The sequence below is a fragment of the Mauremys mutica genome, chromosome 11 (assembly GCF_020497125.1).
Source record: "Mauremys mutica isolate MM-2020 ecotype Southern chromosome 11, ASM2049712v1, whole genome shotgun sequence".
NCBI lineage: Eukaryota > Metazoa > Chordata > Testudines > Geoemydidae > Mauremys > Mauremys mutica.
In genome coordinates this window covers 61,016,837-61,044,829 of record NC_059082.1, presented here as the reverse complement: position 1 = coordinate 61,044,829, position 27,993 = coordinate 61,016,837, and the positions used below count along the sequence as shown (strand labels likewise).

Here is a 27,993-nt window from a genome sequence, read left to right as displayed (position 1 = left end):
AAGGGAGAAAAAACTACCAGGGGAGACCTGAAGCCTGTTGCTTCTGCTACTGAACCCTAATGAGCTATATTGTTACATTAAATATTCTGGCCAACATTCTAAGATCTAAGGTTGTGTCCAAAACACAATTCAAGCACCAAACAGTTTTCATGTCTGCCACCATCTAGGGACACTACAAGTGGATGTTTTTCAAAGGTTAATTACAACACAGGCTTAGTAGCATTTTCTAAATCATGCTTTATTATGAAAAATATCATCTTGCCAAATATACAATGGAAGTCATATTAGAGAAGGTGAAAACTAAATTTATGGATGCAACACTTGTGTACACAGTTTTGTACAAACTTTTGGTTTTGTTGCTCTCAATAGAACAAATTAAATTGCTTTAGGCTGAAATGTGCATAGTAAATCCTCAGTAAGATCACATGGTATTAGTACTTCTTAAAAAGTGCTGTTATGGCCAGAAACATGGCTATGTAAGCACTGCACATTCTTACTCAAAACTTTTACTCTAGGTATGATGAGTAATACCTGCCTAACTTTCTGGCATAGGTTTTTCCTTTTCTTATATGTTAGTACTGGACAGCTAAGTACATTGATGAGAGTGAAAGTTCCCTTTCTGGCTTTTGCACCCTCAGAGCTGTTACCCATTTTTGGTTGCAGAATCTGTTATTGGTGATAAGGAGCAACACAGCAGGACTTCAGATTGAAACTGCAGCCACAGCCATTTTTAATCATAATGGGAGCAACTCTAAATGAAAGTCATTAGTCCAAAAACGTAACCAATATTTTTTAAAAAAAACAGCATCACTTTTAAAGTATAGCCAAACTTAAACATTCCAGAGAGATAAAATAATTACCTTTGATTACCTAGAAAATTATTTATTTTAAGTGAATAAATACCACCCTCCATTTTATTTTAAACATAACTGGCTTTCACTTTCCCTCATACAATGGATCTCAGCATGCAAAACTCCATTTAGATCTAATCAGAACCAGTTATGTTAAAAAAAGTGAATAAATCTATAATGTCACTCTACCTGTATGATCCAAAGTTTCTTTCTGCTGGTTGTTGGGTTGCCTTTTCAAGCTCCTCTGAAAGTAAAAAATCTGCACAGAAAGAGTAAAAACCCTCCCTTAAGCACACACAACTTTTCCACATAAAGGTACTGTTTCATTTATCTTGTTACACCACACTTTCAAAACACAAATTTATTTTCAAAGTAAAATCATGGCTTTAGTATTCGCCCAAGAACAACAAAAGCCTTTCGCCACATTAATTACACAGCAAAACAGTTTTGCAAAAAGCACATTCCACAACTGCAAAGGCTGCGCTTCCTTTCAGCAGTCACCACTGACCCAAGAACTCCATATTTTTTAAACCTTATAACTTGGTTGTAAAAGTTTGCTTCTAGCTGAAACTTCTTTGGCAGCAATTTATTGACATTATGCAGCAAGCTAAGAAATATGAAACAATTGCTCGTTTGCTGTGTTAATATCACTTTTAAAAATGCAAAAACTGCAGAGTTTTGATATATTAGATAAATGCTGTAAGGCACATTTCAACACACCTATTAAATTGTCAATGTATTTCATAAAATTAAATACAAGTTTTTCCCCCAAAAGTGATCAACACAAACAGCTCAGCTCCAACTTAGGTACCTACATGAAGTGGCCAGACTTCTAACACTGCTCAGCACCTAGCAGCAGCTTGTCTACTGCTGGGCATGATGCAGTTTTAAAGAGCTGGCCACTTCTTTAGATGCCCAAATGAAAGGTTCTGGGCTCTTGAAGTCAGTCTTACCACATATTATCCAAGATACAATATGTAGCCTCTCTGATCAATGCACCTATCTGGTATAATGAACTACACCTGGGCTAAGATCATCATTACAAAATAATTACCCAAGTGTTTTAAGATGGTTAAATAAGGGTTTTCACAGACTGATGTGCTACACAAATCTAGTCAAGGATATATTAAATCCTATGGTTAATGGATCAACTGTGCTATCTAAAGTGCTTCTAACCAAAAAAACAAACAAAACCACCAACAAAACCCTCCCACAAAACTCTTTTAACCCAACTAAGAACATCACGTAGAAATAATATCCTCATGCATGTAAAGAGAAAAGCAGTAATTACTTCCCTAAAAGAATGAACCAAATCAAGCATAAACCCTCTTTTAAAACTACTACTAGAGGCCTTGTTTGGCAATCTAGTATAAAGCGCAACACATTACTACATGAAAGATCACAGCTCTCTGGGCTGGAAGAACTATGGAACCAGCACGTTCAGACACTGGGAGCAGCATGCAGCACTTTAACCCACTAAAAACGACTCTAGAAAAGAAGTCTAGAGCTCTTCAGCAGGAGGAAGAGTTCCCATGACTGCAGGTGTGGGGAAAGCGGGTGACCATGATGGACCTCCACCCAAAAAAAAGTTATGGCAGAAATATAAATATATATTGTGGAGTTTGTTTTTATTAACCAGGAGAGCTGTGATCAACAAACCGTACTTTTATTTAATAGCCAAGAGGTCCAAGAATGTGTGAGTGGGCAAGGCAAAAGAGGCTCCATGGCATTAACTTCCTCCTTCTCCCAAAATCTCACCCACCCACAGGTATGTTGTGAGGCTAGAATTCCATGGACTGAAAGAGGGTGGACAATTCATGCCACCCTCAGCTTGGCAGGGATTGAACGGCATAAGATGTGAGCAGGATTGCTCCAGAGGGAGGCATACAAAACCTGAAGGCTGAACTCTGTGCGTCAGTTGAAATCCTGGCCTCTACACTAAAAAGGTCCACGTAGGGGAAAAGGTAAAGGTAGTCCTCCATTTTCATAGTTCATTGCAAAGTTTTAAAAATAGATTGCTCTGAACTGAGGAAACAACCACCTGGTGAAAAGCAGCTGGGCCTATTGCAGATCACTCCACAAGAGTCTATAATATCAACATGGTATGGAAGTAGAATCTGGGTCTGACTGAGTTTACTGATTATTAGATATAAATGCAAGTGTATGAGACTGACACTTCTGTAACATGGAAAGAGGTTGGATAGGTGGTTATTAGTGTACAGGGACAAAGTCATAGAAAAAAAATTACTGGTCCCAGGAGTAGAGACACCTTATCATTACTATTAGACAGCCAGTATCTGTGGATCTATCACAAAGTTGACAGAAGTAGTTAAGAGTAGTTTTCAGATCTGTACTATGAGGAGCAATTTAAAAACAGCATCATAATTAAACTATAAAGAAATCATCCTCTAAGTGATACAAGATATATTTAATTAGTTTAAGGCAAATCTGCATCAAATTCAGTTTCTTGGCTTATGGTTCCATTGGGAACACATCTTCTGGAAAAAAAACTCTCAATTGTTTTATTTGTAGAATAGTATTAATTTTCTGTATCAAGGTTTTCAGCTGTCTTATGTGAAAGAGGTCACATAAGTGGTTCAGCAATGATCTTCCATAGCTCCTGTGAAGAGGGAAAAAAGCATATTTTCAGAATGCATTCAGGTCACTATATCTTGATAATTATTAAGGACTATTAAATTAGTTTCAACACCTGCCCCCTATATAAATTGGCTTGCAGCATGCATAAGGTAAGAATTATCTTTGAAGACTAATTTAATTTAGCTATTATTCTTGGAGCTTTGTACTTTTAGCTGCAGCAAAAGAAGTTGAATCTACTTATTCCTGAAGTTAGCAGGGGAATTTTTGTATTCTAAATAATTAATATTGCCATAAATTAAATATCATTACAGTAATTTCACAAATTCTGGGGTCTGCAGAAGGTACGTTTCCTCTGATAACTTGTTCTGTATTCTTTGCTTGGTTCTGCAAATGGTTCCTCATAATGCCTTCAGGGGTGTAACTGAATATGTGCACTCAATATAATTTACTACAAAAATGTGAGGAACAGGAGACATTGAAAAGTCTCTCTATTTCTGGATAATGAACAGTAGCAGATTTGTGTTTGCTAAATGGAACATTAGAAAGAAGACTGTCTTGGTCACGAGTGTAATTTATAAGCAATCCTCCATCACCACATATTTTAACTTGTGATTGGAGATTTTACCTATAGTTTCAAGTAGAACGGAAACAGTACATTAAGTTTTTATTACATACAGATCACCAAAGACCTACATGATCATAATATAATCTTTGGCAAAAAAACATTTATGAAGTGAGCATATGAAACCTAGAAAATACTTAACACAAAAATAGCATGTTATTTCTTATGGTTTTGGTCATTTTACACATCAAAGCTGAATAAAAAAATAACTAACTATGAAACTAGGGCTCCGTCCAAATCAGGAATCATTACAGACAGACTTTAAAAGAAGAAAAAAACCCACAGAATTTGACCAAATGAGTTTCAATCTTTATGAACCTCCAAGAACCTAGTTCAAGGTTACTTATTTCTTCTGCAACAGCAGATAATAATCACTAACGTCTAAAATGGTAGAAACGGTTACATTCTTTACGTGACTTTAGGTATTACAGATACAGGTATTACAGCTGGGATAACAGAGCCCTCTGGTAAAGTAAGTAAATATGGAAACCATTTTAAAATTACTGCATTTGGTAATTTTTAAGATTATTAAAATTTATGAATAATTTGATATCTCTTTTCAGTACACTTTAAGTAGCAATGTTTTTTTTTACTCAAAACTTGGAAAGGAGCTTTCCTTACATAGAGAAATATATCTTGGCACTATTATAGACATTTACTTGCAAATAAATGAATATATTTTAGTTCTGTTTTGTAGTTACTCTGAAAATCATGTTTTCTGTTGCTCTAGTGAGCATGTTCATGATGCAGATTATATTAATTTACTCAAAGGTAAAAAAATGCTTATCAACATAAGCTTTCCTATGCTATGACATAACCCAGCATAAAAAATGTAAATATAAACGATAGGTCATTTCTTGGGCAACAAATAGCTTCTTTATGAACATAAATAAAATGGTGAATTGTGTCTGTTTTTCCTCACTATACTGACTAAATAACTGAAAACTAATTTGAAGTGATTCTCTTAACACATTACATTTAGTTTGATAAATACCACTCACCAACTGCTCAATCCGTTCATAAATGAGAAATTGGCAGAAAGCAAGCTTAATGGGCTCAGAAGTATATTTCATTTTGCTATCTTGTAAGTTTTCCAGATCATTCAAAGTATTTCGAAAATGATTGTAAGCTTCACATGTAATGTCCATATGTCTTAAGGTGAAGTTCAGCCTGGCAGGAAAATATCCATTTAAAGTGATATCTCAAACATTTTTCCTGTCCCTTGTATCTTAAATAGCTAGTTAACTTCCCCAAATATAGCAGCAGATTGACATCAATAAAAAGAATTTATATTGCGTTTTCTAACAATAATGACCATGTTCTTTTCATGGCAAATGTGTTATCTTAATTAGGATCAGAATACTGATAAGTTCTGGATAATATTTCTGTCTCAAAAGAAGAAACTCCCTCCTTTCCCACCAATTTTAGGCCCTTTTCTCCACGTGAATTCAGTCTTGTGGTTTGTGTTTCTACAGAAATGATGCCAATGCCCACATAGCAACCCATTACTTGCAGATCTACAGAGACTCAAACAAGGCCCGTTACTCACATTTTAACATGGGAATATGCAGTCACATTCATTCTTACTCAAAAAAGAACACAAGGCAATTTAGTACAAGGAATTATATGAAAAGACTATTATGGCAGTGAATTAAAACCTACAAATAGTCTATATTCGCGTATTTATATATATTTGCATAACTCTACCCAAGGACGGCATGACATGATACATAGCAAGAAGAATGATAAAGAATCGTAACTCTCTCTTGATTTTATAGGTTCAGAACCTTAGAATGCTAGGAGGCTAAAGAGCATATGGTGCACTGAATATTCGTTGAAATGTCTGATCAGTTAACGCTGAGTCAAAAGATTTAATTCTGAAGCAAAAACAAAGATCTTAAGGAAGGTCAAGATGGCACTTACCTCTTTTCTATTGATAAGTAAATTGTACAAGAGTTTTTCAAGTTGTGGGTGATTTTGTACAGTGTTTTGAATAAAGCATCTGTTAAGTCATCATCATAAAAAACTAAAATACAAAAGAAACATTAACACAGCGATGAACATTTGACTGTTTTAGTCATACATGATCTTAACATAAAACAATCATCCTTACTTATGCAGATTATTTCTAATGAACAATCTCTGGGACAAATCCAGACATTGGTGTAGCAGAAAATAGGAAGAGCTTTTAATGGCAACAACTGACGCTGCTATATTAATCACAGCTGCTTTTTGTCAAGCCTTCACTGGTTTCTCAAATGTCAATGCAAATCATTAGTCTGGCAACTTGCATTATCCATAAACAGGCTGTCTCCTGACCAAGAAATATCTTACTGAAGTTTTAAAGGAAGAAGGAGACATAAATCATGAGGCCTTATGTCTCACATCAGGACAAAATGGTAGTGGTTCCACTGAACTCCAAGTTAAACTTGTCTGAGAAGAGAATCAGGCCCATCAAGTTCCTTAAAGTCAAAAGATATAGTATGCCAAAAAAAAAAAAAAAAAAGCCATCCAGGGACTGGCTACATCATCAGCAACAAAATCATATGATGTATAAGAAACTTTGCCTCCTGATCTGACTGTCTAAAGACACTAGGCTGGACTTACACAAACAACTGAGTTCAACAAATTCAGGCACTACTTACTATGAAACATACTGCAGAACAGCTACATTAGAAAATCATCACCAATTTAGGATAGAAATGAAAGGCTGAAAGTGTGATCGAATTCATAAAAAGAGTAAACAGCATAGTTTTCGAGGAAAAACGTCTCTTGTTTTTCCAAGGTCTACAGTGAACGGTACAGAGTTCAAAAAATACCATCTAGATAATTTTCATTTTCTGAGAGATAAGGTGTGGTAACTTCACTACTGACTGTATGAACTGTGCTCAGTTTACAACAAGTTTGCTTCAGAGAAGTTAAAATTTCATATGTGGTAAAAGAATATCAACACAATCACAACACTGCCTGAAACTTTGTTTTACCCAGTATTGTTAGAAGTAACATCTATGACAATTAAAACTCAAACATAAGAGAAACATGTTCCATCAGTCAATTTACTTCATTGCCAATATTTCGCTGTTTCTCCTATATGGTGAGGTCAGTCTGTTAGCTTGTTCTGTTATTTGTATGTGTCTTTCACTCAGCAACAGGACAGAGAAAAACATGTAAGAAAATAGGAAAATATAAAACCACACAAGTTGGCAGGGAGACTCTGGGCAGATGTAGTTCAAGAAACTAGTTGCAACTGTTTTAAAAAATTTACTAGGTTTCCAGTTGCTGCTTCCATTAAACAGTTTATCCAGATTTTGTAACATTGTTTATCACCACAAATGAAAGAACAGGCTATGTTTCAGAAAGTTTTTCAATTTCTAATTTGTAATTATAACCTATAATTTTTGAAGAAAGATAGCAAGATACTTCAAGGAGTTATGATAGTCTTCACTATCTGAAGTCAATTAACTTCAAAAGAGCTGTGATAATTTAGATCAGCTGAGGATCTGGTCTACTTTTTAAACAAAAACCTGAGTTGTTATATTCAAAGTTAAATATCTGACACTTGCACATTCAGTTGTCACTTTCATCAAGTTCCCTGGCTTCAGTTACATTCTCTTACCATCAGCTGCCAGTATCACCGTGGTGTGGTCATGCAAATCAGCAATCTCTGCTTCAGACCAACTGTAGGGAGCTTCAGGGTCTATAACAAAGAACATACAAATGGCTTTGACCAATGGTCCATCTAGCCCAGTAGCCTATCTTCCAACAGTGACCAATGCTAGATGCTTCTAATGGAATGAACAGAACAGGGCAATCATCGAGTGATCCAGCCCACTGTCCAGTCTTTTCTAAACCCAGTTATACTTTTGGCCTTCACAATATCCCCTGGCAATGAGTTTCACAAGTTGACTGTGCATTGTGTGAAGTAGTACTTCCTTTTGTTTGTTTTAAACCTGTTGCCTAATAATTTCATTAGATGACCCCTGGTTCTTGCGTTATGTGAAAGGGTAAATAACACTTCCCTATTCACTTTCTTCACATAATTCATGATTTTATAGACTTCTATCATATCCCCCCCCACTCCCGAGTCATCTCTTTTCCAAGATGAAAAGTCTCAGTCTTTTTAATCTCTCCTCATCGCTTCTCATTTTTGTTGCCCTTCTCTGTACGTTTTCCATTTTTATTATCTCTCTTTTGAATTGGGCAACCAGCACTGCACACAGTACTCAAGGTGTGGGCATACCATGGATTTAGATAGAGGGATTATGATATTTACTGTCTTATTGTCTATCCCTTTCCTAATAGTTCCTAATCTTGTTAGCTTTTTTGATTGCCGCTGCACATTGACTCAGATTTCTTTCTTGAGTGGTAATAACTAATTTAGAACCCATCATTTTGTATGTATAGTTGGGATTGTTTTCCAATATGTATTACTTTTTATTTATCAACACTGAATGCCATCTGCATTTTGCTGCACAGTCACTCAGGTTTTTGAGATTTTGTAATTCTTCAAAGTCTGCTTTGGACTTAACTATCTTGAGTAGTTTTGAATTATCTGCAAACTTTGCCACGTCACTGTTCACCCCTTTTTTCCAGATCATTTATGAATATATTGAACAGCACTAGTCCCAGTACAGACCTCTGTGGGACACTATTATTTATCTATCTCCATTCCGAAAACTGACCATTTATTCCTACCCTTTGTTTCCAATTGTTTAACCAGATACTAACCCATGGGAATACCTTCCCCCTTTGCTTAAGAGCCTTTGATAAGGCACCCTGTCAAAGGCTTTCTGAAAGTCCAAGTACACTATATCAATTGGATCCCCCTTGTCCACATGCTTGTTGACCCCCCTCTAAGAATTCTAATATATTGGTGAGGCACTATTTCTCTTAAAAAAAGCCATGTTGACTCTTCCCCAACAAATCATGTTTATTTATGTGTCTGATAATTCTGGTTGTTACTATAGGTTTAATCAATTTGCCTGGTTCTGAAGTTAGGCTTACTGGCCTGCAATTGACAGGATCATCTCTGGAGCCTTTTAAAATAATTGGCATCATATTAGCTATTCTCCAGTCATCTGGTACAGAATCTGATTTAAGTGGTAGGTTACATACTACAGTTAGTAGTTCTGGTATGGTCAATGCAAAAGGCATGTTGTCTATTGAATGAAGATTCCACTTCCACCGCCCCACAATAATCTATCTCCCACAACAGTTTGAGGGATGTGGTGTTACTAGGGCAGCAGTAAAAGCCACAGCCACAATGGGGAGAAAGGAGTGGATGAGAATTCACAGAAGGCTCCTTGGGGTTGGGTACTGATGAGTTTGTTTACATGAAGGGGATAGGAGTTTCAGGAGCTCCAAATCCCACTCTAATGAAGTGCTCTGCTTTCCTTTCTCTATTAGGACTGATTCTCCTCAGAATCGGTTGCCTGGGGTGCAAAGTTTTGCTTATATGGTAATAAAGTCCTGCTGTATCCCCTACCATCATACAGCCAGATCTGAGTACTTGAATCTCAAGCGATAAAAAGAACTATCACAACAAAGAAAACAAAACATTAAGAAAAAAATGTGAATTTTGATCAAAACTCCTACGTAATTTCAGCTATGCATTTTAGGAATTTGAATACTGATAGTGTCTTTGGACATTTAAAAATCCACTCTATTCAAGGGCTAGTCTACACTTACCATCCGGGTCGACGCGGTGAGTTCGACTTCTCTGAGTTCGAACTATCGCGTCTGATCTAGACGCGATAGTTCGAACTCCGGAAGCGCCGCGGTCGACTCCGGTACTCCACCACTGCAAAAGGCGGTGGCGGAGTCGACCTTGGAGCCGCGGACTTCGATCCCGTGGCGTCTGGATGGGTAAGTAGTTCGAACTAGGGTACTTCGAGTCAAGCTATGCTATTCACGTAGCTGAACTTGCGTACCCTAGTTCGACCCCCGCCCTTAGTGTAGACCTGCCCCAAGAGGCAACATTGCTACTACATATTCAATAAAGTTAGGAGTCAGCCTGTAAAGTCCAAAAACAGAATAGTAATTTTTTCTTCTCTCAAAACTCCATCTGCACAAATGGGGTTTTTTAATCATAAAAGAGAAGCATTTCTGAAGGCATTAAATCCAATTCCTGCTTCTTGAATGATTACATTGAGACAGGGTCCAAAGAAAGTGTAATAGTCCGTTGCATACAGCTGCTTGTACAATTTAGTGACAACTTCACTGTAAAGAACCTACAATTTTAACCCAAGAAAAATAGAGGTCCCTTTTATTGATACTGGTATTCATTGCCCCCAATTTAGCTGTATTGATTTTCATTTATTCAGAACAAAAAGGTCCTGATCCCCAGTTGAGTGTGCCCTCACCAAATATTTAAAGTATAGCAAGTTCACCTCAAAAAAACAACCCTTCCCCCCTCTCCCCCCCCCCCACAAATAAACCTCTCACAAAACTGCATGCATCCTATCACAGAGCTACTTTTAATTGTTCTAACCACCCCACCCCACCCTCCTTCCCAAAGGTTTGGAAGAATAGATGGGTTTTGCAGCCAGACAGGTCAACAGATTGGACATTAGTGTATGTGTATGATGTGCATAATGTATGCTTATACACACACTTCACCACAACATTAAGATAAGATCAAAATGTAACAGGTCAAGATCTTGGAAGCATGAAAACTTCAAAAGACTACTATAGTGAGGAATGCCAGACACTATAGTCCCCTGGAATATTCATAGACTTTGGTACACCTCTACCTTGATATAATGCTGTCCTTGGGAGCCAAAAAGTCTTACCATGTTATAGGTGAAACCGTGCTATTTTGAACTTGCTTTGATCCACCGGAGTGCACAGCCCCCCCCCCATCCCCACCCCCGGAGCACTGCTTTACCACGTTATATCCAAATTCGTGTTATATCGGGTCGCATTATATTGAGGTAGAGGTGTCTCTCTTAAGTACGGCATAGATCTTTGGGAGCTAGGGATTGCATTCTGGCTCCATGCAGAAGAGATACAGAGCTTCCCCAAGGAACTACAATCTATGAGGGATATGTTCTGCTGATTCTGGGAGAGATAAGCAACTCCAGAGAAGTACCACCTCCCACAAGGTATTGCACATACTGGTTCTGACCAGGTTCAAGCAGCACAGTAGGCAAAGAATGGGCTTTTGGTAACAAGGGGCAGCCTGAACTGACTCAGTGCCCCTCATTTGATCCTTGAACTGGTATGAGACTGTAACCAGGAGGTCAAAACACTGTTGGAAGAGTTTGAAGGACTGGAAACCTACCAGTGTCTCCACATGGTAAGCTTAGCAAGGGTGTAGAATATACTGGTTTGTATGTCTTTTCATGTAATGATTTTGTCCTAAACAAATTTACTGTACTCTTAAAGCTGGGTGGTCACTCTCATAAGCCCTTGGGAGATAGCCGAAAGGCAGGAATAAGACTAAGGTCAGAATTGCTGGGATAAACACAGTACATTGCAATAAGACCGCAAGCGTGAGTCCCCAGTCTGGAGGGAGACGGATACGAGTCCCTGCTCATAGAGAATTGATGGCTGGAGGCCTGAGACCTAAAGGGGCACCCTTGAGGAGACCACGGAGGGAGAAGAGGTGCAATTAGCCACTGTAACACTTACTGGTTTAATGCAGACGTTAGTAACTCAATACTCCTGCTCTTGGAAACGATCACTAATTTCAGAAGGGGCCATTCTAACTTATTAAAAAATGATTTTTACTAGAACCTGATGTAACTGAAGAGTTGTTAGTTGCAGTTTAGTATGTTTACTTATTTCAAAACTATCATGGAAAACAGTTTGAATAAAACGCATCACAACTACTTACCTGTACAGAACTCATCTTTCAGCCAGTCCAGCTCTTTTACCTTAACTTCACCTCCTGTACACACAGAAAAAACCCACAACTGATGAGCAAATTAATTGCATCCACCCTTCAGATGGCAACTTAGTGGAAATCAAAGGCCAAAAATCAGCAGTGAAGTGGTGCGGTAAGTGGAAAAATTGTAAGAAAAATTGACATGAACTGATTTGGCATTCAGCCAAATCAGATAGCTGCACATGCAGGAGAAAATGATGGGAGACGTGCAGAAGAGGGAGCCTGTTTTACCTTATGCTCTCCTGTTAGCTGTTTTACCTGCAAGATAGCTCCCATCCCTTTGACACCTGTTTTATACATTCCAATGTGAAACAATTACACCACTTCACCATTGACACTCAATTTACACCACTGCTGACTTTGGCCCAAAGACTTCCATGACTCCCAATTATTCTAGGTGACTCTTGAAGGATTCCGTATTACACAATAGCTTTGTGAAGTAACCATGGTTACCTGTATCTGATTGGAAGAGAGCAGTGCTCTGAGAGTCCTGAGCTGTGCTCAGAAGAGCAGCAGCCCCAATGTGGACCCTATATAGAGTTTTCATATCTTTGTTTCTATGAGCTATATTTTCAATTAAGATAAAAGTTTCATTATTTGTAAACATTTATATAGTGACATCAACCTATGTGGCCACTACTGTATATTCTATGAACAGTTCTACCGACAAAGGCACAAACTTGCAATTGAGAAACAACAAATGGTTCTTACCTGCTGGCTCAGTAAGATGTTTGTTTAATGTTACATTTTGCTCACACATAGCCAGAAGATCTTCACCAACATCTGGAAATAATGGATAATTGTACTGAAAACAATATTATATTCAGAATGTGCTGAAACCCTAACCTACGTGATTCATCCCAAGAAGGAGTCAGAGGATAGCTCAATCTCCAGGGCCTATACATAATTCTTGTGCTCTATGCTGACACTGCCAATAACAACGCCCAATATTAAGGCCAGCAGTGATGAGCATATTGTATGATCTGGACACTTCTTCATGAAGAGCTGAACTTAGACTGCCAAACATTTTCACACAGACAACTAGCAGTTAAATACCTAGGATGTATTTGAACAGGAGACCTAGAGTTGAAAGGCTCTCTCTATCCATAAGAGCAATCATTTTTGTAAAAACAACAGTTTTCTAGAGAGTTACAACCAAAGGCAGATTCATTTATTCTGGAAAACAAATTTAGGCAGGATTCACAATGTTAGTTGTTCTTAGTATTATATTTTTCAGACTTTTTGTCTGTTTTAAAACTGCAGTTTTAGCAAAAGCTAAGCTAATACATAATTGAGTGACAAGGTTATCTCCAATGTGCAGCTGAAATTTCAATGGTATATCAATAAAATAAGATCCGCAAATGAATACAAAAATAGCCATAGAACTGGTTTTTCATTTGCTGGTATCAATCAAGTTTGAGACACCATGCAAGCTGCTCAAATAAAGTTAAAATTTCTAAGTTTCTTAACAAAATATACAGAAGCTAACTTTCCAAAATGCTGTACATTAGAGACAAGCTTTTTGTTGTACAGCTTCCTTATGAGAAATGTAGCTGCTACCCAGGCATGTTTTATTTAAATTCAATGTAAAAATGTAACATTCCCTAAAATGAGGATCCTGATTCCATTTCACACTTATAAGAAGGCACCACTTCTTTTTTGTGTCATCTACTGAGAAATTTCGTACACGGTATTATCAATAAATTGAGAACCTGTTACTTGGTATCAATGTGTATAATCATAAAAAAAGAAAAAGGACTAAAACAGAAAAAAACCAGCAGAAATAAGAGATGCTTCATTCCAATTTCCTGTGCTTTTACACAATTAGACTTTTTTTCATGCTAGTGTTTAATTAAAAATAATTGCATCAAAGTACCTGTGCAGTACACAGTCTTAGCAACCATTGCCATGACAATGCTTGTAATTCCAGTGCCTCCTCCAAGCTCTAGTACTGTGCAACATCTGAACATATCCCGTTTGAACAAAATATAATCTGCAAGAAGAAAGGCTCCTCGCCAGACCTTTAGGAGAGAGCAGAAGGCACAGAAAGTTAAGGCTCTGATGCACAGTTCACGAAGTGCAGGATACTATGAAGAAGATACGTACTTGTTTACCAACATCTTCCAACGGTGTTGCCATTGTATGCTCTGGTAAAATGAAAGCAAAAAAATGAAGAAAGTACTTAAAAAAAACCTTTAGCTATGACTCTTATTTATGTTACCTGTTTAAAAAAATGTGGTTAAACTTAATGTCAAAGGACACTATCTTTACCATCTGGGATCATATTCTTTAAGTTACATGAATAAGGAAATTTTTAAAAATTGTATGTTTAGACTTGCACATAAAACACAGTAAAAAGTAGTGTGTGTAACACTATACATGCAGTCTCTGAACATAAGCAAGGAACTGTTTGCAGTAACATAACAATGAATAGGTATTTATAAGTGGCTGTTTCTATGTTGGAACATTTATCACAGATCTTCCATTTAATCATATAACAGGTGGACTACAGGCAGCGGTAGCATAAGCTTCTTTTGTAATTTATCAACCTGCCTCAATCCTGACTTGAAAAAGACAAAACTCTAGGGATGAGAGATATTTTGTTGTGAACTCTGAGACTATCAAAAAGTATGCTAAGGTAGTGCCAGCTATAATGGTCGTTTGAGAGGTGGACAACTACCCTCCAACAACTGGACTAACATCACATATATGCCACTCAAGAGCCAAATGTTAACAGCTTTTGTTCAGTAACATCTTAATCTGGTATAGTTCAGCTGAAAAAGGTTTCTTGAATTTTGGATCCCTGGAAACCATCGGACCAATTCTGATTCCCTGTATAATCAATCCCCTTCCTAACTAAGGAGTTTTAAATAGAGTAACAGAAGCACTGTTATTGTAGCCATATCGATCCCAGGATATTAGAGAGACAAGGAAGGTGAGGTAACATCTTTTATTGGACCAACTTCAGTTGGTGAGAGAGACAAGCTTTCCAACTTACACAGAGCTCTTCGTCCTGAACGAATAATCATACTATGTAAAGAATTACACACCTGAACATTTTGCTTTAGTAGCTAAAACATGAAAGAGGCAAATATAAATAGATCACATTATTCTTGCACTACTGATAAATACCAGCAATTGTGAATTGACAATACAAACTGCCATATACAGCAACATGTTTACAATATGTCCCCCTGTACTTTAGGATTTATTATAAATTTAAAAAGAAGAGAACCTATTTGAACCATATTAGCCATAAAAACTACACATCTTAAACCAGCCTTAAAAAGAGAAGTGTTTGTTTTTCAAGCAAATGAAAGGATTCCAAACCTAAAGAATGACAACTACAAGCTTGAGTTTATGCTTTGCAGCCACTAAAGGCCAGTAATAGCTATATTTCAGAGCCTTGATTGGTGCAGAATGTCAGGAACTTCCTGAGTTACATGAAAATTAAATTCCCCATCAACCAGGTGTCAAAAAGAAAATTTCATATTTAGGTAACAAAGTGTTACTACTCAACTAAATATCAAAGCAAGAGCAAATCAAGTTGGGAGCACTTGTTCATTTGGCATAAAATAACTCAATCGATTTGAAAAAACTAAATGCTCAGTGTCAAGGCCTCCAGTTAACAGCCACAGACACCAAACCTAAATAGAATGCCTTAATGCAGGGCTCACCAGCATCCCAGCACTAAGAGAGAAGGGGTGATTTTGCAAACCTATAGCGTGAGTTTTAAAGCATAAACAATAATATGTTGGAGCAGGTTTTTTTGGTTGTTTTGTTTGATTTTTCTTTTTAGTAAAAAAAAAATAAATGTATTTTTAAATGTCCCCCTTGTTACACAGATGGTCTGCATAAGGAAAGGAGATGATAGGAATAAGCACTTTTCTTGGCACATTCTGAATCACCAAACTGCTGAATCAATTAGTACTGAACAAATTTATGAAATGTGCCTAAGTATTCAAAGTACATGTAGTTTCACAATATTTGGTGAAAGGGGATATGTTAAGCATGAGAGTCTCTTCTTGATCTACAGATTAGCACGAAAACCATTGTGCTACAGTAGCACTCTTGCTACTGGTGTATTACATAGCCCATGTTTTCTTTTGTATGAACAAAAGTATGTGATTAATGTCTGTGTATCAGCCTACGGCTTTGCTTACCTATTTTAATAATATTATTGTAGGTACTTTCTTGCTTTGCATCTTCAAAAATACCTTCTCCTCCTTTCATCAGAATTATGGGATATACTTTGTCTCTCGAAAGATCCTCCACTTCTGGATCAGACACATATCGAGGTCTTCTGACCACTTCCAAATCCCCATCATCATCCAGCAGAGCTTCTATCCCTTTAAAATTGTTTGCTTCTCTTCCATTTTTGTTGAGAAAATCTAGATCATTACTACCTTTGTCACACAATTCCTTCCCACCTCTGGTTTGGTGTCCCGTATTTTCTGTTGTAAGTTCTTTTTCATTTTCTCTCTCAGACTCCCAATTATTTTTGTTCAAAAGAAGCTGGAATTGTGACAGAAATACTAAAACAAAAACAGAAAAAAGGATGTCAAAGACAAACAATAAAAGATTAAAGACAGAATCAATATGAAACTTGCATTTTCAAAATGTATTTCAGTATAACATACAAAAATAAACATAACAGGATTTTTTTTGATAAATCACTTAGTTTACATGAGAGCTAAACCAGGAGATTATGAGACAGCTCTCTGTAGCTGGAAAACTTGGCACTATGATTACAGTGAAATATGTTACTCTGTAAACATTAACAACTAAAATATTTTATAACTAAATACAATTAATGCTGACATTTCTGTTTGGAGGCAAATTTTTAATGGACCAATTAAGAATTTAATTTAATCCTTGAAACCAGGTTTCATTGTTACAAATAAGTAGGTAAATTTAAGATAAGATAAATAAGTGCAATATAAAAGAGCTAGGTATTTATTTTTCATCTGTAGATCACAAAGCACTTTACAAAGGAGGTGGATATCATTATCCCCATTTTACCAGTGGTGAAACTCTAAGCACCCTCTGACTGTAAATTACCTGGCTGTCCAACAGTATTCAATCGCTCCATGAGATGTCTTTTGCTTGGGGTGTGTAGATGAACATCAGAAAGTACAGTGTCGCTTCTAAATGTGATGTCATCCATAGTCTCTTCCTTTGCCACATCTACCATGGTATGCTGGGGACATCTAAAACAAGACAGCACTTTGTGAAATGCTGTCACAACAGGAGATGCTTCTCTTCTCAATACACTTTATTTAAAATGTTTGCTCATTGGAATAACCTCACAAGACAGTTCTGGTGAAGATCCCAGGCAAGTCAGAATCATGCAAACTTAGTACATCACTCGCCAATAAGATATTTTAAAAAAAGCAGGATGTTCACTGTAAAAACAAATCAATATAAATATAGCTTTGAGTTATAGCCTGGTAGTTTTAAAAATTGCCATATCATTCCTTATAAGAAAAAACTATAGATGATATCATTGATGCATTCAGTAAAGTTGCTGACATCTCATTCTGTCCTCCACAAAAGCAAGGCTTCAATGTGCTGTCAATACCTGTTAAAACCCAAGATTTTACAGGCTGACTGGCACAAATGGTGCACCAAACTGTTTGTAAAGGGAAGTTTTGTTTGTTGTTGTGTAAAAAAAAATATATTGTACCACATTCTGAAACCACATCAAACAGGTCTTTACTTTGGTACATACATACACAGCTCAAAGTTTTCAAAGTGACTAATGGCTTTTGGTGGCCAGGTTGAGACAGCTTTAAAAGGTCTGATTTTTAAGACGTGAGCGCTCAGCGCTTTCAAAAAGTCTGGCAACTTCAATGCATTTCATTTTGGGCAACCAAAATCACCAGTCATTGTTGCAAGCTGTGGCCAGAGTGTCTACGTGTTTCATTACAAGGGCAAAGTAAACCCCAACTCTTGGCAACATCAATATTTCAACATACTGCAGTGATCATGGGCATTCACAAATCTGATTTTCTGTCCTGCAGCTTCAGAATTAGAGGGCAAAGAGCTTTAAAAAATATTAGTTACATTCTTTCTAGTAATTCATCCATGCATGCTTAGGTGCACTAATGTCAAGGGCAAAACCATGCTCCCTCTACAGAGACAAAACACATAAATTAATAGAAAATAACCCCTCACTTTGGAAATGCTTTTCAACATTTGAAAATCTCTATAACTTACATGATAATTTTGAACCTTATCTGTGATCCTGTGGATAGACAAACACAAACATCAGCTGTTTGGTTTCTCTTTTCGAAAAATGGAAACTTTTGGCCCCTTTCTTAGAATACATTTTGTGAATAGTCTGTTCTAACCTAGAACTATAACTGAATCAGTAGAAAAAATGCATTAAAAAAAAAGTTCCTAAATGTGGTCTTTTATCAGAGGTGTTAGGGAAGCTGATGTGTAGACCCTAGTAGAAAAGAAGAAACTAGAAGAATGTGGTAAACTCTGGGGTGAATATAGAAGGGATCAAAAGTACCGGTATCTTGTATTTGGCCCTTGATCTTTGTAACCAATAAAGCAAGGAGTATAAGCTATTTCAACTAAAATTTGGGCTCCTATGTGTCTTCCCAAGCAAGTAAACTCCCCCCATCCATGACTCAAAGAATCTCCCTCTCTCTTTGCAGGTAAGAGTTACACATTCTAGTGCAGGGATGGGCAAACTGTTTGGCCTGAGGGCCACATCGGGTTTCTGAAATTGTATGGAGGAATAGTTAGGGGAGGCTGTGCCTCCCCAAATAGCCAGGAATGGCCCAACCCCCGCTCCCATCTGACCCCCTCTGCTTCTCACCCCAATGGCCCCCCCAGGACTCCTGCCCCATCCAACCCCACCCCCGACAACCCCCCTGGGATTCCTGCCCCATCCTCTCCTTCTCGACTGTCCCCCCAGGTCCCCTACCCCATCCAACCGCCCCTTCTCCCTGTCCCGACTGCCCCTCGGCACTCCATCCAACCCCCCCTCCTCTCTGACTGCCCCCCAGAACCCCTGCCCCCATTCAGCCCCTGTTCTGCACCCTCTGACTGCCCTAACCCCTATCCACGCCCCCCCAACCACCACCCCGAACTCCTCTATCCAACCCCTCCTGCTCCCTGCCCCCGACCGCGCTGCCTGGAGCACTGGTGGCTGGCGGCGTTACAGCCACACCGCCCAGAGCACCAGGAAAGGCAGCCGTGCAGCCCAGCTGGAGCCAGCCATGCCACCGTGCAGCACAGAGCACCAGATCAGGCCACGGCTCTGCAGCTGCGCTGCCGCCCAGAGCATAGTGCTAGTGGCGCAGTGAGGTGAGGCTGCCGGAGAGGGAGGACAGCAGGGAAGGGGGGACCAGCAGGGGAGGGACCAGCGGCTAGTCTCCCAGGCCAGGAGCTCAGGGGCCCACCAAGAACTACTGTTTAATTAATGAACATGAAAGGCTATTTCAGTCTGAATAGCTACTACCACAGGTAAACTTACTAGACAAATAAAAATGACCAGCATTGGTAACTAAATACTTTGTTTCACATTAGCAGAAAAACTCCTTAATTTCAAAATACAGTAGTAAAATGAAAGTAGAATGATTTCTTTATTTTTATTCTGGAGGGGGGGGGTGTAAAATTCCCTAGCAAAGGCAAGACCTATAAGGGCAGCTACAAGCTACACTTCACAACTTGGATGCAAATTGCTGTATTATGGGCATTCCCCACCGGCTGGCTTCTCAATGTTTCAGGCAAGGAAGCAAGATGCTATTTCAAAGAAGTAGGTGACAAGTCGTAAAGACAAGCTGCAAAGAAGAAATTGCCTCCTCTCCCCCTACCCCGCTGCTTCTTGATGACAATTCAAGCCGGCCTGGGACATTTTGTCTTCCCCACAGCCGTACAGAGGAGAAACACGAATTCTGCGCTGTGTCTTTTGTGTCTCTTACCAACTCTGAGTGGGGGTGGGGAGGGGGTTGCTAACTGACTTCTTTCTGCAAAACACTCGTAGTTAACCAAAGCAAACACGCCGGGCTGCCACAAGGGCGAAGCACCCCTTGGTTCAGGGACGCCGCTTCCCTTCCCCGCAGCGCGGGGCGAGCTGTGCCTGCCAGAAACAAAGCCGCGCCGGGCTCTCGCTGACAGCGCGTCCCACCGCAGCCGCGGCTCCCGCAGTAGGACAGACACCCCCGCACCGCCTGCCATGGCTGGGGCAGCGCCGCGGTGCCACCAGCTCCCCAGGCCCGGCGTTCCCAGCCCTGGTGCGGGCCCCGCCGGAGCTCGGGGTGCCGGAGTTTCAGGCCTGGGCGCTGGCGGGGGGAGGCCCGGCAGGCTGCGCGGGAGCCCGTGCGGCCCAGCCCCGGCGTTACGGGACCGGAGCTGGCGGGGAGGGAGCCCGGCCCGGCGCTGCGATACCTCCCGCGCTGCCCCGCCGCTCACCTCCCCCGGCAGCGCTGAGGCGGCCTCCGCCGCCATTGGGCAGCAGCCGCCGCTCTCGCATGACGCCATCACCCTGCGTCCCGCCCAGGCGTTGAGGTGGGGGCGGGGCCTTAGCAGGGACGTGGCCTGTTGAGAGCCGGAGGGGGAACAAAGCGGGCAGCAGGGACCCGGATGCTGCTGCTGCTGCTGCTCCCCCACTTACCCGAGAGCCCCCTCGCTCAGGGGTGGGGCCAGGCTGGAGTCGCGCCTTTAAGTAGCCTGGCTCAGTGGCCCGAGGCCTGGCTTTTAACCTGCCCCCCCCTGGCTTTAGGCAACGCCCTGCTCTTTGGGTCCCTCACGCCCCCCAGGGCTGCCCCAATGGCTCCTGCAGCTTCCTGTATTTTCACATCCGCCTGCACCTCCCACCTGTGTGTGGGTATTGAGGGGCTTCAGCTCCAGCACCACACGTCTCTAAGGGGCTGGCTGCTATGACCGCTGGGGGGTTTGCACAGTCACTGATGGGACTGCGTAGCTGATGAATCGGTGCTGATGCAGGATGTTCCCTAAAACTCTTTGGAGACACACTGGGGGATTGTCTCCATAGTGTGGCAATGCAGGCTACAGCGGTGTGATTGCTAAGGCACACTAACCTATCATAGGCGGCAGGTTTGTATAATTTTTGGTGGGGCCCAAAATGGTGGTGCCCCCCCGCTCCCGCCCTGTAAGCCGATATAAAATGAAGCTACAACGCGTCAGCGCCACAAAATTACAAGGGTCAATTAAAAGTGGAAAGTCAGAAGCAGCACTTGCCTACTTCAATATACAGTATTATATTTTGTTGTACCTGTTGTGATGAAGTGGGAATGTTCTTAATATTTTCTCTGAATACTGTGTGGGTGCCTCAGTTTCCCCTGCAAGATGCCAACTGAAGGTGTTGGGGACAAAGAGATCAGGTGGCCTCCTTGTCCGGAAGAGATACAGAGGCCAGAGGAGGGAGTGTCAGTTTGGAGCTGGCTGGGGAAATGGGGAGAGACTCAGAACTTGGTTCTGGGCTCCCCACCCCGCAAGATGGACCTGACCGAGAGGTTCTGTTTTCTGTACCAACAAGCTCTGTTTAAACTGTGTTCCCATCATCTAATAAACCTTCTGTTTTACAGTCTGGCTGAGAGTCACATCTGACTGCCGAGTTGGGGTGCAGGGACCTCTGGCTGCCCCAGGACCCTGCCTGGGCGGACTCACTGCGGAAAGTGCATGGTGTGGAAGGGCATGCTGAATGCTCTGAGGTCAGACCCAGGAAGGTGTAAGCTTCTTGCCCTGGAGACAGTCTGCTCAGAGAGGAGGCTCCCCCAGAGTCCTTACTGGCTTTGAAGGAGTGGTTCCAGAGCATCCCAGCATCTCCTTCCACCCCATGCACTTCTCAGAAGTCCACACAGGCACTAACACTCCCTCCTCTGGCCTTTGTCAAGAAGGCTAACATCATTTTGGGCTGTATAAGTAGGGGCATTGCCAGCAGATCGAGGGACGTGATCATTCTCCTCTATTCAACATTGCTGAGGCCTCATCTAGAGTACTACGTGCAGTTTTGGGCCCCACATTGCAAGAAGGATGTGGAAAAATTGGAAAATCCAGTGGAGGGCAACAAAAATGATTAGGGGGCTGGAGCACATGACTTCTGAGGAGAGGCTGAGGGAACTGGGATGGTTTAGTCTGCAGAAGAGAAGAATAAGGGAGGATTTGATAGCTGCTTTCAACTACCTGATAGGGGGTTACAAAGAGGATGGATCTAGACTGTTCTCAGTGGTAGCAGAGGACAGAACAAGGAGTAATGATCTCAAGTTGCAGTGGGGGAGGTTTAGGTTGGATATTAAGAGAAACTTTTTCACTAGGAGGGTGGTGAAACACTGGAATGGGTTACCTAGGGAGGTGGTGGAATCTCCTTCCTTAGAGGTTTTTAAGTCCCGGCTTGACAAAGCCCTGGCTGGGATGATTTAGTTGGGAATTGGTCCTGCTTTGAGCATGAGGTTGGACCTTATGACCTCCTGAGGCCCCTTCCAACCCTGATATTCTATGATACTCTAAACTGACCACCAAATGTAAGTTGCGTGTTTTTCCGGTCAGGTGAGGACTCTGGGGCAGGGCTGGGGATAAGGAACTTGGGGTGCAGACAGGCTGCCCCAGGGCTAGGGCCAAAGAGGACTCCCCTCCACCCTCCCTGGCAGCAGCAAGCTCCAGGGGAGGGACCCCTCCTCTCCCCCGCAGTTCACTGCACATGTTCCTAGGGTCCCTCTCAGGTCCAGAAGGCCCACTCGGCTCCCCTATGGTGGGTACCGAGGGGGGAGGTTGCCATCACGTATGGCCTCCCCTGCTGCCACCCCTCACGATAGCCTCACTGGGGATGGGGCTGCCCCTTGCCCAGCATTGTGCAGGAGTGGGGACTGCAGGGTGGTAGCTGGGAAGGGGCACAGTATCACAAAATTCACCTAAGCCCCAGCTGCACAGGTCTAGAAAGCTCCCCTCCCCAGTGGTGTAGCCAGGTTCTAACATCAGGGGGAGCAAACACGTAAAAAAAGATGCCAGCCAACATATAGAACTACCTGATTAGTAATTGGATATGTTGGCTGCCCTGACCCCATCACCCCTGAAGCACAAGGTAGGGGTAGGCACCACCATGTTGTGCAACAAACACTTGACAAAATTACTGGACTTTAGTGACGGACAATGCAGGCAGGTGGGTATTATGTCATTCAATCATTCAACCCATAAAATTGCACACATTTTGCCTCAGTGAAATTAAATATCCAGAGAATTACTGGGCCTGTGATGATGATGATGACCAGGGCTTGCTCACCTGTGGCTCCCCCTCCCTGTGCTGTGGAGGCACAGCCAGGCAGGTCTGCATCTGCAGGCAGGCACCCTGCCTCAGGTGCAGCTCCCATGGGCCCTGCTAGCTACTAGACTGGGAGCCTCCCGGCCAATGGAATGGGCTGGGCTGGGGGGCGGAAGGCAAAGGGGGAGATTGTAGGGAGCTTTGGAGGAGGGGAGGGGAGTGGGCTGGCACAAAGGGGAGGGCTCTTTGGAGAGGAGTGACAGGGGCACAGGGGTCATTGGGAGTCTCTCGAGGGAGCAGAGGGTTGTGTGGGTCTCTGTGGGGCAGGGGGCTGTGATGGACGGAGCCAGCTGCAACCTGGGTCTGCTCTGCGGGGGGTGTTGCTATAGTCCCCTCAGGAAGCCCCCCCCCATCCTGTGTATTTTATACCAGCCCCGGGGTGCCCATTGCTGCTCCTTTCCCCACCCACGACTCCATCTGTCTGTCCCCACATCTCCCCCGGCTGTGTCCGTCTGTCTGTCCCACAACCCCCTGGCTGTGTCCTTGTGTCGGTCTGTCCCACAACCCCCGGCTGTGTGTGTCTGGCTGCCCCCACCACCCCCGGCTGTGTGTGTCTGTCCCCCTTCCCCCCCGCTGTGTGTGTCTGTCCCACAACCCCCTGGCTGTGTCCTTGTGTCTGTCTGTCCCACAACCCCCGGCTGTGTCTGTCTGTCTGCCCCCCACTGTGTGTGTCTGTCCCACAACCCCCAACCCCCTGGCTGTGTCTGTTTGTCCCCACCAAACCCACCCCCCCGGGCTGTGTCTGTCTGTTTGCTCCCCGCTGTGTGTGTCTGTCCCACAACCCCCAAGCTGTGTGTGTTTGTCCCCACCAACCCCCCTCCCCAGTTGTGTGTGTGTGTCTGGCTGCCCCCACAGCTCACAGGCTGTGTCTGTCTGTCTGTCTGTCCATCCCCCCCGTGTGTGTCTGTCCCACAACCCCCTGGCTGTGTGTGTTTGTCCCCACCAACCCCCCCTCCCCGGCTGTGTGTTCTGGCTGCCCACAGCTCACCGTCTGTGTCTGTCTGCTGCTCACAATGCCCAGGGCTCAGCTGCTGCCTGTGGCTCGCTCCCCCTCCCTGCTGTGGAGGCGTGGCCAGGCAGCTCCGGCACCGCCCCCGGCAGCTCCCATTGGCTGGGGTTCCCGGCCAATGGGCTGGGAGTCCAGTCGCTCCTGAGGCCCCTCCCGGGAGCTGCCGCTGCCGCTGCGGTGAGTGAGAGCGCCGGGTGTTGCAAAGCGGGGACCCCCAGCACAGGGCCTGGGGCCCAAACATTGGTGGGGCTGAGCCCAGCTCCTGGATTATTGGTGGGGCCTGGGCCCCATGGGCCCATATAACTCGCCGCCCCTGTAACCTATTACAAATTAGTTGGTCTGTGTAGCCCAGCAGTAGTCAATTATTTTTTGGCAAGGTCCAAATTTCTTGGTCAAGGTATAATCAAGGTTCAGACTCCAGAGAAAATAATAATAAAAAACAGTATAAATATTAGGGTCTGTACAAAAGTGTCTGGCACTCCAGATTTAGCCCACGGTTTGCCTATTGAATACCTGCTGGTGCACACTAAAGGTTCCCCAGTGCACTGTAATGTAAAGTTTGAAATGGCAGTACATTAAAGTGCACTAAAGAACCTTCAGTGCACACCAGCAACATCCACATGGACCAATTAATGCACAACAGGTTAGTGTGCTTTCAAAGTCACACCCTGTAGTGCACGTTGCCCTGCTATGTAGACAAACCCTTATTAGATGAGGTAGCCTAGTAATTAATGCATCCAACTTGCAGCTCTTTGCCCCTTTGTCAGGACAGTAGCAATATTTGTGCCTGACCTTAAGCCAGGAATCTGCAGCTTTCCATCCACTTCTGGGCCTTTACCCTTTTAGGGTGTGGTAGGGGGACCTGGGTCCTCCCTCTCCACTGTGTCCCACCGCAGGGCCCCGTGGGAAGCAACACAGGCACGGTTGTCCCTATAGGAAGTCCAAATTAATCTTCCTGGGCTACTTCCTACCACAATATCCCTTCAGTTTGGAGTGTGACCCTTACAGTCCAAACAGTCTCCCTCCCACCCCCACCCAAAAAGTCCAAAGGTTCAAGGCCCTGCATGATCTGCTGGTTCTCAAAGAAAGCCTGGGGGCCTTACCTGCTCTCCCCTCTCAGGCTCAACCTGCAGGAAACCAGTCAGAAGAATGGCTCCTCTCTCTTGCAGGTTGTCTACCACTCTTCACCTTGGCTTCTGAATTCCCTTTTAATCAGCTCCTCCAGTCACAGCATGTTCTGCAGGCCCAGAGGCTGGGGCAACATAGGCCAAGTATTGTCTTTTAACCTGTTCAGACAGTGTGAGGGTTTTGTACCCCATCACCCATCACAAGGCCCCATGAAGGTCCTTGGAATTACATGCATCTGGTTGCAGGAAAATCAGGTCAAAGAGCTGTCAGCTACAGCAGACTTAACCGTGACCTGATTTTGACAGCTGTGCCTGTAACTGGTCCTTGAGAATCTCTTACACCTTATAGGGTTGCCAGGCATCTGGTTTTCGACCGGAACTCCTGCTGACCGAGCCATTAAAAGTCCTCCTGCATCCTAACTCTCTCCCTGAGCCTGTACCCCAACCCCCTGCCCCACCCTTGAGCCCCCTCCTACACCCCAAACCCCTCATCCCCAGCCGGAGCCTTCACCCCCTCCCACACTCTGAACCCCTCGGCCCCAGCCCAGAGCCCCCTCCTACACCCCAATCCCTCATCCCAGGCCCCACCCCACAGATCACACCCTGAGCCCTCACCCCCTCCCACACCCAGCACCCCTCATTTCTGGCCCCACCCCAAAGCCCTCACCCCCTTCTGCACCCCAAACTCCTGCCCCAGCCCAGTGAAAGTGAGTGAGAGTGGGGGAGAGCGAGTGGACAGAGGGAGGAGGGATGGAGTGAGCGGGTGGCAGGGCCTCAGAGATGGGGCGGGGCATGGTGAGGCCTTGGAGAAGGGATGGGGTAGGGAGTGGGGCAAGGGTGTTCAGTTTTGTGCGATTAGAAAGTTGGCAACCCTAACACCTTAGCTGCCTCATACCCTTATATGTCTCTTATAAGGGTTGTCTTGGGCTAGGCAGGGAGGGGAAAGGTTGTGAGGGTTAATGAGTTAATGTTGGTAAAGCACTCTGAAATTGCAAAGCATTCATTTATAGACTTTTTCTGACTCTCATCACCATAGTAGCTGAGCCCTCCTATAAATACTATCAGCAGTGCTGACTTTCTAATGTGCTGTGCCCCAGTCCCCGTCCCCGGCTTTGCCCCACTCGCCCCGTCCCCACTTGCCCCTTCCCTGCAGCTCCCATCCTGCCTCTTCCAATCTCTGTTTCACCCCCACCCTGCCGTCACTCCACCCCACCCCGCCTCTTCCCACCTGTTCTCCTCCTTACCCCGAGTATGGCCAGCCCTTGCTCCTCCACAGCGTCTCCTGCATGCCATGGAACAGCTGATTGCAGCAGGTGGGAGGTGCTGGGAGGTAGGGGAAGGTACTGATCGGTGGGGCTGCCGGGGAGCAGGAGGCGCTGGACGGGAAAGGGGGTTGGCTGCTGGGGGGGCTCAGCTCCCACCATTTTTTTCCTGTAGGTGCTCCAGCCCTAGAGCACCCATGGAGTCGGCGACTATGAATACTATGGAATATTAGGAACTTTAGGCTGTGGAACTCTTACGGTCCACAATGTACAAGTTGTAAGGGGAGAGAAATATCCAGCCTTTCACATCCATTATTGTAATTACTGTTCTAAATTATTTTGGATCAGCATCAGAGAAAAGTGCTTTGAAGATTTTTTCTTCCTTTCATCTGCCTCTCGTGAAAAGACCAGAATATTATTTTGACTCGTGGGGTGCTATGCAGCCACTTAAGTTATTACAGGAGCCTCTCTATGTGAGCATAGTCCCTGCTGCTGCAAAGTGCTAAAACCATTCATAGAAGCAAAGCAGGTCATGTTCATTATGAAATCTTATCAATTTGCAACAGAGAAAAACAACACAAAAACGACATCAGTAAATGTCACTAACAGTGACTCTAAAAAGTTCAATACAAAGACGGTTTTAGACCAAAGTGCAAATTATATAACAATTAATTAGTTTTGGAACTTCTGCCCCAGGGAGTCTGAAGAAGAATGAAATTATCAGGCCTTTATATGTTATTTACCCAGTGAGCACTATAAGCAAAATCTTGTGGGTGGCAGAGGGGTCTCCAAGGAACCGGAGTTGCATTGTGCAGAGGTCCAGCTGTGGAGAGGCTCTGCATATGGGGGCTCCTTTTGTGGTACAGGATTACACAGTAGCTCTCTGTGTCTCTGCCCAAGAATGCTTTAGGGACAAGGTAGGCCATGGATGGGAAGAGGTAGGGCACTGGGCCCAGGTGCTTGATGTTGGCCTAAGTCCCCAGCAGAGGGAGAGTAGAGGATGCTAATGACGTTTCAGGGGACAGCTATTGCAGAGTGGCACTGCCAGTGATTTTAAAATTAGGCAGAACTTTTATAGAAATTAATCCTATTTACTGGACAGGAAAAGACCAGACTGTGCGTCTGCCAAATCTGGAGCTAGGAAAATAGAAGCCATACTTAATACTTACATTTCAGAGCCTTTCGTCCAGAGTTTCCGAGAGACCGATTCCTAACTAAACTGCTGCAGCCTCTCATAGAATTCCCAGCAGCAGTCATAGCTCAAATGAAAAATGATAGTGTTGGGATATGTAAGGGTAAAGCAGAAAACTGGGAGACCGCTGGTGTGCAGACATGGCATT

At 43.1% G+C, this 27,993-nt stretch overlaps 1 protein-coding gene across 6 annotated transcripts; it reads right to left on the bottom strand.

Annotated features, from left to right (window-relative positions):
- Positions 1 to 237: 237 nt before the first annotated feature.
- Positions 238 to 27,993, bottom strand: METTL22 (methyltransferase 22, Kin17 lysine). 6 transcript variants are annotated; one of them, XM_044980540.1, is made up of 12 exons: positions 20,390 to 20,456; positions 18,179 to 18,206; positions 17,021 to 17,169; positions 16,123 to 16,494; positions 14,066 to 14,106; positions 13,836 to 13,980; positions 12,671 to 12,742; positions 11,909 to 11,962; positions 7,688 to 7,768; positions 5,995 to 6,097; positions 5,073 to 5,241; positions 238 to 3,471 (listed from the first exon to the last, which is right to left on the bottom strand). In XM_044980540.1, exons 1-12 carry the CDS (start codon positions 20,448 to 20,450, stop codon positions 3,436 to 3,438), a joined length of 1,311 nt encoding a protein of 436 aa, XP_044836475.1. In that variant the 5' UTR covers positions 20,451 to 20,456; the 3' UTR covers positions 238 to 3,435. The 6 variants fall into 6 exon arrangements, with proteins under 6 accessions (XP_044836475.1, XP_044836473.1, XP_044836476.1 ...); XM_044980538.1 differs by lacking the exon at positions 20,390 to 20,456 and adding an exon at positions 19,900 to 20,325; XM_044980541.1 differs by lacking the exons at positions 18,179 to 18,206; positions 20,390 to 20,456 and adding an exon at positions 27,823 to 27,993.

Bases quoted from the DNA above. Each gene is read 5' to 3' on its own strand.
- METTL22 (XM_044980538.1), bottom strand. From the start codon at position 20,155: ATGGCAGGCGGTGCGGGGGTGTCTGTCCTACTGCGGGAGCCGCGGCTG. The intron at 13,981-14,065 runs GTACGTATCTTC...TCTCTCCTAAAG, and splicing joins TGGAAGATGTTGGTAAACAA to GTCTGGCGAGGAGCCTTTCT. The intron at 12,743-13,835 runs GTACTTTGATGC...CATTATTTCCAG, and splicing joins TAAGACTGTGTACTGCACAG to ATGTTGGTGAAGATCTTCTG.